Raw genomic sequence first — 16,465 nt, forward strand, 5'->3', positions numbered from 1 at the left:
TGTGGCTAGTCTGAACTTGAACATTTGTTTATCATTTATTCATCTATCCATTTTTCAAACATACATTAAGTCTCTGTTGAGTTTAGGGTAACAGCATTGCACAACTTTGGGGCCACCATTCTCTTTATCTCAATACAATAGAGCATGTAGAGTGAAGGGGGTTGGTAATGCCAAGACACCCGTATCAGGCTATCTGTTCCGCATTAGGGTGTACAAAGCCAAATAAGACATGGTACCGTCTCTTGGGAGTCTTAAGCTAAGGAGGCAGATATGTAACATGTAATTAGAGTAACATGTTGCAGGTGTCATGCTGGAAACCTGTACAGATTAGAGTAGGTCCAGAGGAAGGAGCAGTTAACTCTGTTGGCCAAAACTATAGGGGAGTGGGGTGCTTAGTCAGGAAAGGCTTCATAGTGGTCGGACTTGAGCATAGTTAGAAAGGTGGACAGGTGGGGAGAAGGGAACTAGTATTGCTGGCGGAGAGCGCTGGGAGAGCCAAGCTGGACAAGGTGAACCAGCCTGGACTGTGCATAGAATAGCTGTGTAGCAGGTCACAGTGAGGGGGCTGCCCTGAGGAGATGGCGGGAGAATCATGTTGGAGCAAGAAAATAGAGAACTTTATTGCCTTTATAAGAAATTTGGACTTTATCCTGTAGGCAAGTGGGGAGTCATTGGAGAGTTATAGTTTATGTTCTCTTTAGATGAGATGATCTATTAGGAGTGGATGGTTCTCTTGTTCTGAGACAGCATAGAAATCTTGAAGCAGAAGAGAGGTGGAATCCCCTTTAGAGTGTAAACATTTTATGAAGATGTAAGGGCAAATAATTAAGTTTAAGGGAGTCAATGGGAGCCTGCAAAGTGGTTTGGATGCAGAATTCTTCTAGATTTCTTTTTTATTAAGATTTTTTATTTATTCACTTGAGAGAGACAGAGAGAGCAAGAGCATGAGCTGGGGGGAGGAGCAGAGGGAGAAGAAGCAGACTCCTGCTGAGCAGGGAGCCGAGGACCCTGGGATCGTGACCTGAGTGGAAGGCAGACGTTTAACCCACTGAGCCACCCAGGCGCCCCTGGAATTCTAGATTTTTCTAATTTTTTACTCCACAATCTTTTTATGTTTATGTAATATTGAATAAATCACATCATTGTACTAACAACTAATGCTGGCATAAGCTGACAGAACAAACACTGACTCTCAGTAACTATAACTCAGGAATTCAAGTGAGGGAGAGCTGGAGCATTTAGTGTGTGGAGGCGATGGTCAGGATCTTTTAGAAAGGGTGTCGAGACTATTGGTTATGTAGGTGATAGTCTCAACACAGTTTCTACTGTATTTACATTGTGAGTATTTTATAGGGGCACTTAAAGATGCAAGTTCTTGACAGTTAATATTTTGATAGACTGAGAATTCCTCCTTTCTAGCCATTTGACTTAAAATACAAAGGGCCAAAAAATTTAAACTTTCATCATTTAGGAGTATGTCTATTTTTTTATCTTTACAAAATGTGTTATCCAATGAAGAAGAAATTGTTTTCTCATTATTTTTGGTAATGAATGTCTGAAATGGGATCCCAGAAACCTTGTGCATCATCAGTAAAACAGGTACCTCTACAAACTCTGTTCATCTGAAATCTGAAGGTTGCTAACTGAAGGTGATGGCCTTTAGTGTTTCCTTTGCTTTTTGTCATGTGGTTTTGCTTTACTCTTAACTGTTTACAAAAATAGTTTTATGTGCATAGAGAAGAGCAAATATTTTACTTTAATAAAATTGATTGAAAGGGAATGATTAGTGCTGTCTAGATTTTGTCTTCTGGCCTGATTGGATATGCAGGCTATTAGGGTCGTTTTTTGGAGAAAAGGGCACCAAACTACATGTACCGTGAGCATGATAATCAGACAGGAGTACTGTATGCCAGGCACTGTCCTAAACATTTTACATATAATTCATGCAATTCTTATTGAGTTGGCGACAGTAATAATGGACACCTGGAACAAAAGGCGAGGGCTGAACCCCAGTTGGGCTGACGGTGGTGATCTCAGGAGGCCTAAGCTACTGGGCAGGGACCTTCCAAGAATAACTCGGTAAGCCTTCAGAAGACCCACGGTTATTTCTCTGTAGTGATTAGCAGCAAAACCCTTAAGTTGTAGACGTCTTCACGATTTGGGGAGGGGAGCGGGGTGGAGGGAACACAGGCTAAGAGCTGGAGCAGCCAGGCCGAGGGGAGACTGGAGAGGAGCCCTTGAGAATCGGCTTCCGGAAGCGGGGGCGCGGGGATGGAGGAGCCACGCCGGAGCTTTGCTAGCTGCTGGGGGGTGGGGGTGGGGGAAGGTGGCCAAGTGGGCGGAGCCTCCCGGCTCGTCCCGGGCGCCGACGTGCGCGCTCCCGGCTGCCGGGGCTGCTGCTGGTTGCAGGCGGGGCGGGGCGGGGCTCGTGGCCTCGGGGACCTGCGGCGCTCGAGTCGGGCATAAAGCGGCCTCCGGCTCGCCAAGCTGCTCGCGCGGCGGAGACCCAGCCTGCGAGGTTCGTCGGGCAGCCCAGGAACGCAGCGGAATCGCTTGCCACGCTGGAGTGGGGAAGGGGAGCGGTGACCCTGCGGGCTGCGGATTCCAGGGACCGTACCGTGACTTCCTAGGGCTACTGTGCTCTTAGAAAGTGTTGGGGAACCTGGAAAGTTGCATGAATCATTGTTGCTTTTAACTAGAAAAGTCTTACTTGGCATTAGGTGGGGAATTTTGTGGTCGGTTTGCAATTACTGCTTCGGAAAGTTGATGTGCTGGGGTTGATTGCTCGTAGTTACAAGTATAAAGGTAGACGGATCCCGGCGCAGTAAACTCTGAAGTGTAAATCTTAAAATATGCTATTGTGATTTCATTGTTACCTTTTGTTTAAGTCTCTTCCGATATTAACCTTTATTTGCGAGGTGTAAAAAATTACGGAGAATCAGATCCTGAATTTCAAAAATACTTGTGTTGATAAAGAATTAAAAGTGGGCTGGGGCTAGGGTAAGACATAATATATAGCCTTTGAGTTGATGAACTGTGAAATTAAAAAAAATCTTTTTTTTTTTTTTTTTAAAACAATTAAGAACGTGTGGGGGCGCCTGGGTGGCGCAGTCGTGTCTGCCTTAGGCTCAGGGCGAGATCCCGGTGCTCTGGGATCTAGCCCCACATCAGGCTTCTCCTCTAGGAGCCTGCTTCTTCCTCTCCCACTCCCCTTGCTTGTGTTCCCTCTCTCGCTGGCTGTTTCTCTCTGTCAAATAAATAAATAAAATCTTAAAAAAAAAAAAAAAAACAAAACAACGTGTGAAGAAGAAATGTCTCAAGGTAATGTGGAATATTAATTACTTTATAATAATTTTTTTTCCTGAAAATTTGTACAGGCAAATATATTGTCTCATAAAAGATAACCAAATTGGCAGTATTTCCATAGAACATAGATGTATGCCGTGGATTGTTTTTTAGGGCGTAGGCTTCTAGCTATGATTTGGATGCCAGGAAAACTAAAAAGTGGACTTTTTTTTTCTTTTTTTCTTTTTTGGAGAGTAGGGGCAGGTGGGAAGGGTGACAAACAGTGAGAGCTGGAAGGTGCAGTTAGAGATGACCTGGTGTAAGCCTTCAGACAGACAAATGGAACTTTGAATGATTGTGATACAGATGTGGGATCAGAATCCAGGGCTCTTGCTGTGTCCTTCATACTTGGCACTGGTACTAGGCAGTGTTTTGATTATTTTGAAACTATAATGATATGAACAAGTACTATGTATTTTGTTAGCATTATCGAAGGAAGAAAGTTCTAAAAAATTGTCATAATTTATTGAGAACTGTGAAAATGGACAGAATCTTAATGGAAGCTATTCTAGTAGTATTCCATTGGAATGTTCATTCTTGCTTTTTTTTTTTCTTTTTTTTTTGGAATGTTAATTTCAAACTCTAGTGTTGGCAAATAAAAGTAACTTGTGGGTCATAATACACTAAAGGAAGAACAAGCTGGTCAGAGAGCATCCAGGACTAGACCTTAGGAACCTTAGTTCTATCAAACCTGTTATGGCTGTGGCCTTTAGATGGGTGGTTTAAACTGTCTTGGCCATAGTGGCTTCAACTATAAAATGAGAACAGTCTACTAAACAGATAGTTAAAAGTTTTTCAACTTTAAATTGTGGTTTGTGTTGGTCACAAGAGGGTTATAGCTTTTTGGAAATTTTATGGTTAAACCACATGATAACGATTTAGCTTCATTTGTGGTTAGTTTCTCAATTCTGGTTTCATGATCTTTGGATTTCATAATTAGATTGTGCAAACCACTGTGCAAAGATGGCATATATAGTTTGTAGAACTCTTGGGGAAAGCTCTCGGTTTTTCTGGAGCTTTATTTATTTGAGGGGTGCGTGTGTCTCTTCCTCCTCCTTCTCCCTACCCCCAAACCTAGGACAGGGATCCTAGAGGCAGGGAAGTTTTAGAAGCACTTAAACTTTTGACTTTGTCTCAAAAAATACACATTTAAGGCAGGCTTCTTTTGAAGGCGGTGGGGCAGTGACCAATGGACTCTAAAGACCCTTCTTAACAAGATGACTGCTTTGAAGGATAACACTCATTTTTTTGAAAACATGTGATAAATATGTGGGGAAAATCAGTTTTGTAACTTAAATCTCATCCTGCCTTCTGTCCATAGCTGATAGAGAAAACCCAATTTGTGTATTTTGCCATATTTTGTTCTTGTTAGACAGTTTGTATAGTATTTGTGATTGAATTTAGAAGATCTGCTTTAGGGATCTAGTAATAACAGTCAGCAGTTAACATGCATTTGAATTTGCCACCCATATGATCTAGAGCTCTGGGGTTTTGGCATTGTGAAGTACATTTTGATTTTATTGATTACATTTTATACTGTGCCTGGCATTCTGGCATTCCACACAGATGGTGAAGACCTAAGAATGGGAAATTTGGCACAAGTGAAAGTTGGTTAATAATTGGAAAAACAGCTAAACATGCCTTGCATATAACTTTCAAGTGCAAAATGAAGCAACTTGTGGTAATGAGGTGACACTGCAGCTCTCCCAAGTATGAGCCAACGGTTCACTTGTGTTGCACAGGTATTTTTCAAAGTCCCTGCAGTGTGCACCAAGTGTGGACACTAATGCCTATGCTTAAAACATGGCAGTTTACAGTGTGAAAAAGAAGTTAGCAAAATAGGTACAGCTGGTCTTTTGAGGGTTGGAAAAGCCCTTCCGTTTTAGAGGTCATTATGGGAAAACAGACTGAGGTAACAAAATAACAGGGAGATTACAAAGTTTCCTGAATCTTTCAGTTTCTTAGAGGATCTCTAGTTCCTCACTATGGATCTTTTCCTGAGATGGTCAAAAGAAAGCCTATTAGGCTTCTTCCTCCCATCCTTTTATTTCTGAGGGTGGGGATTATACCACTTTTGTCCCTTTCCAGCTTTTAGCTAGCTCTCTGGTCCTAAACCTAGGCTTGAAGATGCAGTCTAGGCCAGAGTTCGCTTCATTTCAGATGAGGAGTCAGCCATTTGGGGGAACTCTGCACTGGGTAGGTTGCTGTTCAGCCAAAAGCTGGCTTCTTTGAGAAGGTCGTTGCTTTCAGAGCTGATAGGAAGTTCTTTCATATATTGCCTCAGATGTCTCCTCTGAATCCTCATCTACTCCTTTTGGGTGATTCTGAACAAATCTAAGTCTTTTCGACAGGTCACCAAGTATTTGAGTGTCGTAATCAAGTCCTCCCAGAGACTTCTCTTATCTAGGCTAAACAGCTTCCCTTCCTGGAGAAAATTTTCATGGTTTGAAGGTCCCTTTCCCTTTTCTAAATCCCTGTTCTAATGTGTGTTTTTCAGAAAGAAGTTTCAAATTTAGTTAAATGAACATGGAACAGATTAGTCCAGTGACAAACACTATACTGTTGGTAAATGCAAATGGTGTGTGATTTTTCTCTCAGGCCCAGCACAGTGCTAACTCATAGAGGTTACTTTCAATTAAACATCTTCATCCTTTTAAAACCATTTTATTCTCTTCCACTTTGTCCTCCCCCATCCAAGTTTTAAGAATTTACATTTTGTTTTATAAGATTTAACAGCTATGTAGAGATTGTTGTGGCATCTATTTTTATCAACATTGTTTGTGAACTGTAACCCTAATGTCTGCTATTTTTATCCATGTAATTAGGGGAAACAGGTGAGTAATTGGGAAAAACATACCTCTAAAAACTTTATAGACTGGCTTCAGTCTTTTATCCTTTTGAGTTGTTTGTAAAAAATAATCTTAGGATTCCATTTAGTTGTAGCTCTGTTTAGCTCATATTCACTTTGTCCCCGAAGATTGGATATCACATTGTCACAGGTCATACTGTTGAGCGTCCAGATAGAGTGTGGCCACAGGATTACATTGAGTGGCCAGTTTAGTAAAACTGCCCAAGAAGGAGATAACTTTGAGATCATAGGGCTTAGTGAACACCTGCTGGGTTACATTGATGCCTGCTTTTTTCTAAGTGTTTAGAAACCATCTCTGATTCTAGAGCTGTCCAAGATAGACACCAGACTTCTTCCAGTAGTTTTTGTCAAGCTTTGCTTCATTGTTTTTCCAACACTTTTCTTTCTCAGTCTCTTATTATTTTATCATTGCTTGTGTGCTGTTCTTTCCATTTCTATTTCTTTTCTCTTGTAAACCTAAGATTATTAGAAAACTCTCTGTAGTTTCCCACGCCAGTGTCTGTAAGCACCTCCCTTGTATCAGAATCCTATGAATTACTTTGTTAGATTTACATTCTTGAGAGCTTCCTAGCTATGAAACCATTCCTAAATTCTTTCTAAATTAAAAAAGGTCCCACCTAAAAAAGAAAATAATTTAAAATTTCCGTTTTCCCAATCAGTTTAGGTAAATGCTAGATCTAAACAATGTTCTAAATTCTGTTTACCAAGTTAGTGGTTTGTAGTTGCTTTTGAGAGTAATTATGGGTCCTTCTGTACCTTTTAGTCTTCACCTCTAAATCGGTAAAAAAAGAACAGATGCCCCCTTTGACTTCATGTAGGTTATAAATGGAAACACTGTAGTGTTCTTGTAACTTTTTGGAGGCTATATGCCCTGTCAGTTCAGGAAAATTAGTGTTTTTTGTTTTTTTAAGAATCATTTGTTCACATGAGAAGTGTCACTAACATAGATGCACAGAATTGTATGGTAGCAACGCATAGTGGTGGGCAGGGAAGAAGAAGCAGCATTGATGAAGAGTATACTATGTGCCGGGTCCTGTGTTGGAAGTAATCTGAGTAAGTTAGTAATTGGGAGCTGGTTGGAATGATCATTTGGGGCATGATTGAAAGGTGGTTTTTGGTTGTAATTACAGTGCAATTTAGATTGTTCTTTTTTTTTTTTTTTCTTCTTTCAAAGGAACGGTGAGCAGAATGAGCACCTCACAGGACCAGAGCGGCTGCTCCAGTACCAGAGAACCCCTTTTGAGGTGTTGTGATGCACGGAGGGACTTGGAGCTTGCTATTGGTGGAGTTCTCCGGGCTGAACAGCAAATTAAAGATAACTTGCAAGAGGTGTGACATGCGCTTTATTCTTCCCTTGTCTGGACTCTCGGCACAGGGCTGGTTAGAGCAAGGCCAAGGGCTTGGCTTCTCTGTGCCAACCAAAAAGTTTCACCCAGTGCCTTGCATGGTATGCCTGAAGTGTTGGTGCCTTTGATTTCCAAGCGAAATTAAGCAGATGGTAGAAGAGTCTGGAAAACCTTGTACTACCTTAAAGAGTTCCGTTCAGCATGTATTTTCTTAAATTGATCCTCTGTGTGGTCGCTGTGCCATGTACTGCCATCAATAAAAAAATGACAAAATGAATGGGTACTATACTTCTCAGCTATGTCCTTGATGCATGGTGTGGCACTTCATCATGTCCCCTACCATCTTTTAACTTGTTGGTGGCATGGTTTTGTTGGTGGCATGGTTCTGTAAATAACTTTATCTGTTAAATCAAGCCAGAATGAAATCTCTTTGTTCCATTAACCTAATATTATTGTGTTGGTGAGTGAGAAGACCAAGTATTACGTGACTTTGAAATACAACTTTATTCAGAAAAAATTTGTTTCAAAATAGTTTCTTATGTCAGTTCTCATGGATAATTGATAGCTGTTTTGATTTCTCTCCTTAGGATTTTTAAATTTGTCCTTTTTTGAATTGCAATTTATGCTTCCAGAAACATTTAGTTTCTAGGTTTACATAAACTGTCTGCTCTAATGGTCTTCTGTCTGTTCACATGTAGTGGCACATCTCTTTACTGAATTGGCCCACTGTAAGTGAATTGCTCCTTCATAGAGTGAGAAGAGATAAGGGCTAGCTATTAACGTTCCTGTCTTATTCCAGTGACAAATTTGTAAGACTGTAGGTTTTCAAATTATATGGAAAACTGAGGGGGATCAGTATTACATAATATATCCTTTTATTTTCTCTTGATTACTTTAGGCCACCAAATAAACCTGCTTCTCTGGAGGGAGGGGGTACTGCAGGAGGATTTTAGAGCTATGAATGCTTTTATGGCTGGAATTCTTAAACTGGGTCCATGGGGGCTTTGGTGGCTCCACGGGTGTGCTTTGGGGACCCTAAACCCCGAAATTACAGGCAAAATTTTGAGTATCTAATAGATATTTTTCTGGGGAGATGCTCCATAGATGTGATTAGATAACGAAAAGGATTTGTGACCCCCCAAAAGTTTAAGAAACTCACCATTCTGTGGGAAACACCGTTCTTTGGGCTTCTAACAGTAGTGAAGCTAACAGGTATGTGTTTGCTAGGTTAAAGCCCAGATTCACAGCTGCATAAGCCGTCACCTGGAATGCCTTCGAAGCCGTGAGGTGTGGCTGTATGAACAGGTAGATCTCATCTATCAGCTTAAAGAGGAGACGCTTCAGCAGCAGACCCAACAGCTCTACTGGGTAAGGTGGCTGCAAGGCTGTAATTGGTTTGAGTATGGTTTCTATTTGCCAAAAAATGTCTTTCCTATAATGTAGCATTAATATAGATCAGGTAAAAGTTTAATCTAAGGCGCCGTTTGTTAACTTGGATATATTTGGTGCTTTTAGTATCACTGTGGCTGGATGGTTTCATTTTTCTTACAGTTACTGGGCCAGTTCAATTGTCTTATTCATCAACTGGAGTGCACCCAAAACAAGGATCTAGCCAATCAAGTCTCTGTGTGCCTGGAGAGGTAAAGATATTTTTTACTTGTTTCGACTTTTGGCTCTTTGATTTGATGTGTTTATTTTATTTATTTTTTAAAAGATTTTATTTATTTGAGAGAGATAGATAGCCAGAGAGAGCACAAGCCAGGGGGTGGGGGGCGGGCGCGGACTGGGAGAAGCAGGCTCCCGCTGAGCAGGCAGCCTGACATGGGACTTGATCCCAGGACCCTGCGATCATGACCTGAGCCACACAGGCGCCCCAACCTTAATGTATTTAAAAAACAAAGTCAGTTTTGTAACTCATTGTTTGTCTTGGACTTAACCTGACTTCTCTTTTCCTGTGATAAGAACATCCTACTTTATATACTTAATATTATATCTGGTGGTACATAGTGAAGTCATCTGCCTCTGATGAGTTTCTTAGAAAAGTATAGTCATTTCAAATTATTCACAATTTGGCTTTTGTTTTAGAGTAAAACTGTTATTCCTTAAAAATAGATTTTTTTTTTTCCTTCAGACTGGGCAATTTGACCCTCAAACCCGAAGATTCGACTGTCCTACTGTTTGAAGCAGACACAACTGCTCTGCGCCAGGCCATCACCACATTTGGATCCCTCAAGACCATCGTGAGTAGTGTTGATCTCAGATAATTCATAGAGCACTTCTCAGATCTGTGGACTCACAGATGGTCTTAAACATTTTTACTATGAATAGTGGCTTTCTTGAGCATTTGGTAAACTTCAGAGTTTCATGTTCTGATTAAGTCAATAGAGCGTTAGGCTGGTAATTCTTAGAATGTGGTACTGACTCACTTATCATCTCCGGAATTCATCTTGTATCCTTTTAAATAACTTTTGACGTATTTCTTATAAAATCTATGGCTCGAATGGTCTTTAATACAAAAAACCAAACATGGGTTCATTTGAGTCTTGTTAAAAGCAGTAATACTACCAATTCTGGTGAAGAATTCTCTTGTATGATGATAGTTATGTAGTAGAGAATTCACAGATTTCATAACTACTTATATAGGTCATTGAATTTAGTGTAAAGAATATTCTAGTGAAATGATAATGCTTTGCTTACTACTTTTGAAATTTAGGAATTACAGTTTTACTTTTTTGGAATGAAAGCATAACATTAATAAACATGATTAATTTGTTTTCATTTTATAGCAAATTCCTGAGCACCTGATTGCTCATGCTAATTCATCAAATCTTGGGTCTTTCCTGGAGAAAAGAGGTTATATCCCATTGCCAGAACAGGTAAAATATCATTTAGTTATTACTTGGCTTATATGTCTTTTGGCTTTTGACTAAATCTTTTTTTTTTGCTACCATTTATTTGCAAAATGGCACCAGCGGAAGTGAGTTAATTTATGCAATTAAACAGTCCCCTTGAGACTGAATGTCGGATAGAAAATCAGAGGTTTTGTGGGTGTTATGAGAGAAAGTCATTGCTACCAATTAGTTCATAAGACATTATCATTAGCTCTCTGATTGCGGTAATTCTCTGTTAGGGAAACTTCTCTTTACAATTCTTAAGGCAATGTGAATATAGGATGCTAGATGTTTTGAGTTGAGAGCAACCCTGGAGATGAGCTATACTTGTTTTATAATTGTGAAGATGGAGGCTTAGGGAAGTTATGTGACTTGTGCATGGTCAGCGGCAAGCCAAAATTAGACTTGGGTCTCCTGCTTTTCTGGTGAACGTTCCATGGTATTTGGCATTGCCTCGTTAAGCAGCAGAGTATTATGTGATTAGCAGAAGTCAGCATCCAGCACCACGGCTGTCTCTCTCAGCGAATGGCTCCTTGGAAGCAAACCTGCCAATGGTCGTCAGGCTCCTTACATCCCCAGCACCAACCTCCAGGACTGGCTCACCCAAAAGCAGACCTTGGAGAATAGTCAGGTGTGTTGCTGCCTTTATTGTTTCTGAGGTAGATGGAGTAGTAGATGGTTTTAGTTTTTAACTCACAGTTTATTCCTTTGTTTTGTTTTTAGTTCTAGGCTAAAAATATTTTTACAACTCTATTACAACAGTGACACCTCTTCACTATAGATAGAAAATTTAGGAAAAAGAACTACAGGGAAATACAATACTCATAACCCCAACATGCAGAGCTAATTACTGTAATGTTCTTGTTTATATACTTCCCATTTTTGTGTGTACATATACTTCAAAAACATGATTCTATAAATCCTGTTTTGACTAGCAGATTTTTTTCACTAGTAGGGCATGAATAGATTTCTCCTTCATTTAATTTCTTCCATAAAATCCTTAATAGTATGTAATATTGATTGGCTTTAACTTAAACTCCAGTTTTTCTGGGTATAAACAGAGTTCCCCTAAACAGCCAGGAGTTAGTTTGTGCACATTTTTGATTAATTCCTTAGCAGTAAAATCCTAGAAATTGCATTTCTAGATTATAATTCTACATACCCTTTAAGACTTTTGATACATATTGCCAGTTTGGCTTTCCAGGAAGTTGGTACCATTTATATTCAGAAGAATATTCAGCAGAATATTGAGGGTGCTTCCTTCCCTGAAACTTCTCGAATAGTGGCAGTCATTTTTAAGTTCCTTCCTCCAAATTTGATACAAAGTAATAATTTTACTTTTGTTTTGAAGTTTCTTTGCTTATGGACGTTGAATATTTTTCATGTTTTTAGCCTTCTTGGAGAGTTGCTTAATCATATTCTTTGTTCATTTTTGTCTTCTCTATTCATAAAGGCTTAGTATGTAGAACTACCAGCCTCTTTTCTCTTAAATATGCTACAAATGCTTTCTCGTACTTTGTCTTTAATATTTTTTAGTTTTTTAAAAACTGCATTAATTAAATTTGTTACTCAGATATGTATTTTAATATCTCAATAGAGAAATCTTTTGTCTCTTGGCCTTATCTACTTAAATTTAGAAACACTGGGCATTGTAATAAATGTGCAGATAGAACTCTTATCGTTGAACCCCAAAGCAGCCATAATGTTCTGGTGAACTAATACCGTGTACTTCTTGTGTAGACTTCTGCCAGAGCCTGCAGTTTCTTCAGTAATGTCTGGGGCAACCTAAAGGGCTTAGAAAACTGGCTCTACAAGAGTCAGCAACAAGAGGTTCCTGAAAAACCAACTTACCAAAAGTGTAACAGTCATTCTACCACCAGTTCTCACTCTACTGAAATTGAAAAGGTTGGAGACCAGGACCTTCTTGATCAAGATGAGATGGACTTTTCTGATTGGCTGGTGACTCCTCAGGAATCCCGTAAGCTGGAGAAGCCTGGGAATAGCAGCTGTGAAACCAGTGAGAAGTTGAAGCTCCTGTTGCAGGTGTTCCAGGAGCCCTATAGTGTGAATGATTGGCTTGTCAAGCCCGATTCCTGTACCAATTGTCGGGGCAACCAGCCCAAGGGTGTGGAGATTGAAAACCTGGGCAATCTGAAGTGCCTGAATGACCACTTAGAAGCCAAGAAACCCTTGTCCATTCCCAACCTGATTACTGAGGATTGGCTTGTCCAGAACCATCAGGACACATTTAAAGTAGAGGAGGTATGCAAAGCCAACGAGCCCTGTACAAGCTTTGCAGAGTGTGTGTGTGATGAGAACTGTGAGAAGGAAGCTCTGTGTAAATGGCTTCTGAAGAAAGAAGGAAAAGACAAAAATGGTATGCCTGTGGAACCAAATCCTGAGCCTGAGAAATGTATAGATTCCCTGAGTGTGTGGCTCTGTCCTTCCAGAAAAGAGGCAACACAACAAGCTAAGATGTCAAAGGCAGTGGCTCCTTCTAGAATTGCCGATTGCTTCCAAGTCATAAGGAATAGTCCTTTGTCAGAGTGGCTCATCACACCCACATGCAAAGAAGGTTGTCCCAAAGAAGTGCCTAGTGCTGAAGACAGAGCTGGCAAGCAGAAGCTTACGAACCCCGTGGCCACTTCCTGGTGTCCCTTTAACACAGCTGACTGGGTCTTGCCAGGAGAGAAAATGGGAAACCTCAGCCATTTATCCTCAGGAGAAGACAAGTGGCTACTTCGAAAGAAGGCCAAGGTGAGCACAGACATCAAAATAACACCATTTCAACTATACTTAGTAGATTTATACTTTTTTTTTTTTTTTAAAGATTTTATTTATTTATTTAACAGAGACAGAGACAGCCAGCGAGAGAGGGAACACAAGCAGGGGGAGTGGGAGAGGAAGAAGCAGGCTCATAGCAGAGGAGCCTGACGTGGGGCTCGATCCCAGAACGCCGGGATCACGCCCTGAGCCGAAGGCAGACGCTTAACCGCTGTGCCACCCAGGCGCCCCAGATTTATACTTTCTTAATCTCAAATCTTGCAAATGGGCCAAATCCTTAAATATGTTCAATGTTATTTGGCCTATTAATCTTGATGGATGATTTGTGATTCAGACTGAAAATTTTGTACATTTTCCAGGTCCCCAGTCCCCATCCTGCAGGAAAGAAAAACAAAAACAAAAAAACCCCACCAAAACCCCAGACTATTTTATTGGCTGTTTATGGAAAAGATTACTGTTGTACCTTACCTTTGCTCTTGCTTATTAGAGAGAATGGCCAACATTTACGACATGACAACATAGCAAACAATATTCCTTATAGATGCTACACTATTTGGAAGATGAGTTAATAAGTTGGTTTCTTGTCTCCCAGTTGTCATGTAGCAACCCACCCTTTTTGTCTTCTTGCAGGAAGTATTACTTAACTCACCCCTACAGGAGGAACGTAACTTTCCCCAAGACCGTTATGGCCTCCCAGCAGTTTGTGACCTCTTTGCCTGTATGCAGCTTAAAGTTGACAAAGAAAAGTGGTTGTATCGAACTCCTCTACAGGTACGTACATGCCACTAGTGTGAAAAAATGAGATTTTAGCTGTTTGTAGATGTTTTGTTTTCAATATGAATTCACACTTTGCCCATTGGACTATATTCCTGTTAATGGCATGTGTGCTAGACATGTGAGGGTGGCTGGGGGATCATAACAGTTTCAGGTATTTCACTTGAACTTGCTTTATGAAATAACTAGGACATACTTGAAAGTGACCTTTCAAGATGATATAGCTGTCGGGAATTTTCAGAGCCTGTGTGGGTTTTATTAGCTTATTGAGAAATGAGTCAGAGCTCTAAGGGGGTGGGGAGAGAGATTTGCTTTTATCCTGTAGTGAAGTGACTCTAATCTTTGGGCTTTTCTTTATAGATGTGAAGGAATGGAACGAGTCAAGCAACTTTCTGCAAATTATCACACATCCATGGGCCGAGTGACTGTGCGGCTTGCCAAATCATTGTGTTTCTGGGTCTGACCAGTCAGCTTAGTTCCTTTCCTGCCTAATTTCGAGCTAGTGAAGAGAAATGGCATCAAATTATGAGTTACCGTGTAAAAGAAAAAGGCTGTTTGTTGATGCTGAGGTGATTCAGTTCCTTCTTACAGAAGTATTGACTCAGCCCTACACTAGAAACACAGCATCTTTCTTGGTGGGTAGGTCTTTTTCATAAGCCTCTACAGCTCCTTAGATTGGCTTGTTACTAGAAGTACATTAAAACACTGTAGTTTTAAAAATGAAATAGTTCTATAATCAAGGTGTGTTGATGTATTCGAAAGCTAGTAAGCTTCCCTAACCTTTTGATTGTCCTTTAGATGCTTCCCTCGCTGTGGGTTTTCTTCCATTGGTGGTGGAAATGATTCTTCTGTTTAATATATAGTATATTTCACACAAATAGTTAACCTTGCCAGTATAATCATTTTTTTTCCCTTGCCAAAATGGGTATTAACAATCTTGGCAATTTTGGACATTAATCACAAAACGTTTTAACCTACATGTCAGATTCTACATTATTTTTCTTCTGAAAGAGATTCAGCTACTGCAAATTTTGTCTTTTCCCCTTTTCTAAATGTTATTAAAGTATCTAGTGAGCTTTTAGAACGGCTCCATTTTGCTTCAAGACTATATTCAGGGTAGTCCTAGCCATTTTCAAAATATTCTGAACTACAAGTCAGAGAGCCCTAGTGCTGACTAATCAATCAAAGAGCAAAAGGCAAGACATGTTGGAAAAGTAGTACTTGAACTATTTGCTATCCTAGGGGTTACTGGTGCATCCTGTGTAAAGGGAAGCTGAGCTTGACACCTGGTGCTTTTAACTAGGAATAAAATAAATGTCCTCTCACTGCAAGCATAGCATACCTATACCTCTGGAAGTAGAATGCAGTGACATTTTTAGTGAACAGGCTGTTTTGAACACTTGTGCCTTGGGGTGTTTACTGAAGCTTTACGAAAACTTGATGTTTTCTCAGTATCCTTAAAAGTCACGTCCATGCTTTAAAAGGTTTCTCTGTAGGAAATGTGATTTCTAATGTTTTTAAATTCTCTAAGGTGGGATACCGTAGCTGCTTTCCAGGCTTTTAAACTATTAAGCCACTCAGCTTGCCTATATGTTGTTAATACTTTTCAAGTTTGTGACATGGTCGTCTAAAAACCCTTTTGGGGAACCTTCAGCCCCACAGTCTTTGCCATACAGCTTCATGGGACTTCTTGAACCACAGCTGGAAAGAGCCTCCTATTTTTTTGTCCCCTTCCCCCCAATACCACTTAGAACTTTAGTAATAAAGGTGGCAGGTAAAAACTTAAGGAGCCTTTTCCATTAATAGGTTGCAGGAAACTTTGTAGTTTTTGAGGTTTAAGGATGTATTCCTAATTTTACATTCATCACCGTGCTAATGAGTATGTAAAACATTCTTTTGCATTGATGCATTTTGTACCCACTCCATTAAAAGCATTAACAGCCATAGTTGTTGTGTTTATTTGTAAAACTACCCTGTCTCAGAATGGTCTACCACGTTAACCTTTAGGTAGGAGAACAGCTGAGAAACCATTTGAACATAAATTGTTTTTATATTCACTTAAGTGTATTTTGTGAATCTTAAATTAGTAAAAGATAGGTATATTACCAACTTCATTTGGCTCTTTTCCTGCAGACTTCAGATCTTCTCTTTTAATTTTTAACCTGCTCTCTATGAAATATTAAACTCATTTTTTAGAAAAACTAGAGGCCTTCAGCTAAGGTTCAGTGCTTTCCTGTCAGATTCCTTACTAGGTGCATGCCGATGGCCCTACTCTCTTCTTTCCCTTCATAATAACCACCACTTGTTTAGTATTTATTATGGGTTATGTGTAACCTGCAACGCAGTTTTATTTAACTTCATTTCATAGGTGAGAAAACAAACTCAGAAATTAAGTAACTTGCCCTTACCTCCTTTAGCTTTCCCAAGACTTCCTGAAACCCTTGCAGCTCATTTCT

General features: G+C 40.0%; 1 protein-coding gene across 1 annotated transcript; it reads left to right on the forward strand.

The window, feature by feature from the left end:
- The first annotated feature begins 1,882 nt into the window (after positions 1-1,882).
- On the forward strand, positions 1,883-15,953 carry NCOA4 (nuclear receptor coactivator 4). Its single transcript, XM_087863189.1, has 11 exons — positions 1,883-2,079; positions 2,327-2,518; positions 7,389-7,458; positions 8,788-8,928; positions 9,112-9,200; positions 9,692-9,800; positions 10,347-10,436; positions 10,936-11,082; positions 12,192-13,208; positions 13,866-14,006; positions 14,370-15,953. Exons 1-11 carry the CDS (start codon positions 1,883-1,885, stop codon positions 14,373-14,375), a joined length of 2,199 nt encoding a protein of 732 aa, XP_087719315.1. The 3' UTR covers positions 14,376-15,953.
- Positions 15,954-16,465: the final 512 nt, after the last annotated feature.

The sequence above is a fragment of the Ursus americanus genome, chromosome 6 (genome assembly GCF_024610735.1).
Source record: "Ursus americanus isolate L20-20 chromosome 6, mUrsAme1.1.p, whole genome shotgun sequence".
In the NCBI taxonomy this organism is placed as follows: Eukaryota; Metazoa; Chordata; class Mammalia; order Carnivora; family Ursidae; genus Ursus; species Ursus americanus.

What these genes read in the sequence shown, in the direction of transcription:
- NCOA4 (XM_087863189.1), top strand. Translation starts at nt 1,883, where the DNA reads ATGATAATCAGACAGGAGTACTGTATGCCAGGCACTGTCCTAAACATT. An exon ending in ACCAGAGAACCCCTTTTGAG is followed by an intron (nt 7,459 to 8,787) that starts GTGTTGTGATGC and finishes TGTGTTTGCTAG; the next exon opens with GTTAAAGCCCAGATTCACAG. An exon ending in AGACCCAACAGCTCTACTGG is followed by an intron (nt 8,929 to 9,111) that starts GTAAGGTGGCTG and finishes TTTTTCTTACAG; the next exon opens with TTACTGGGCCAGTTCAATTG.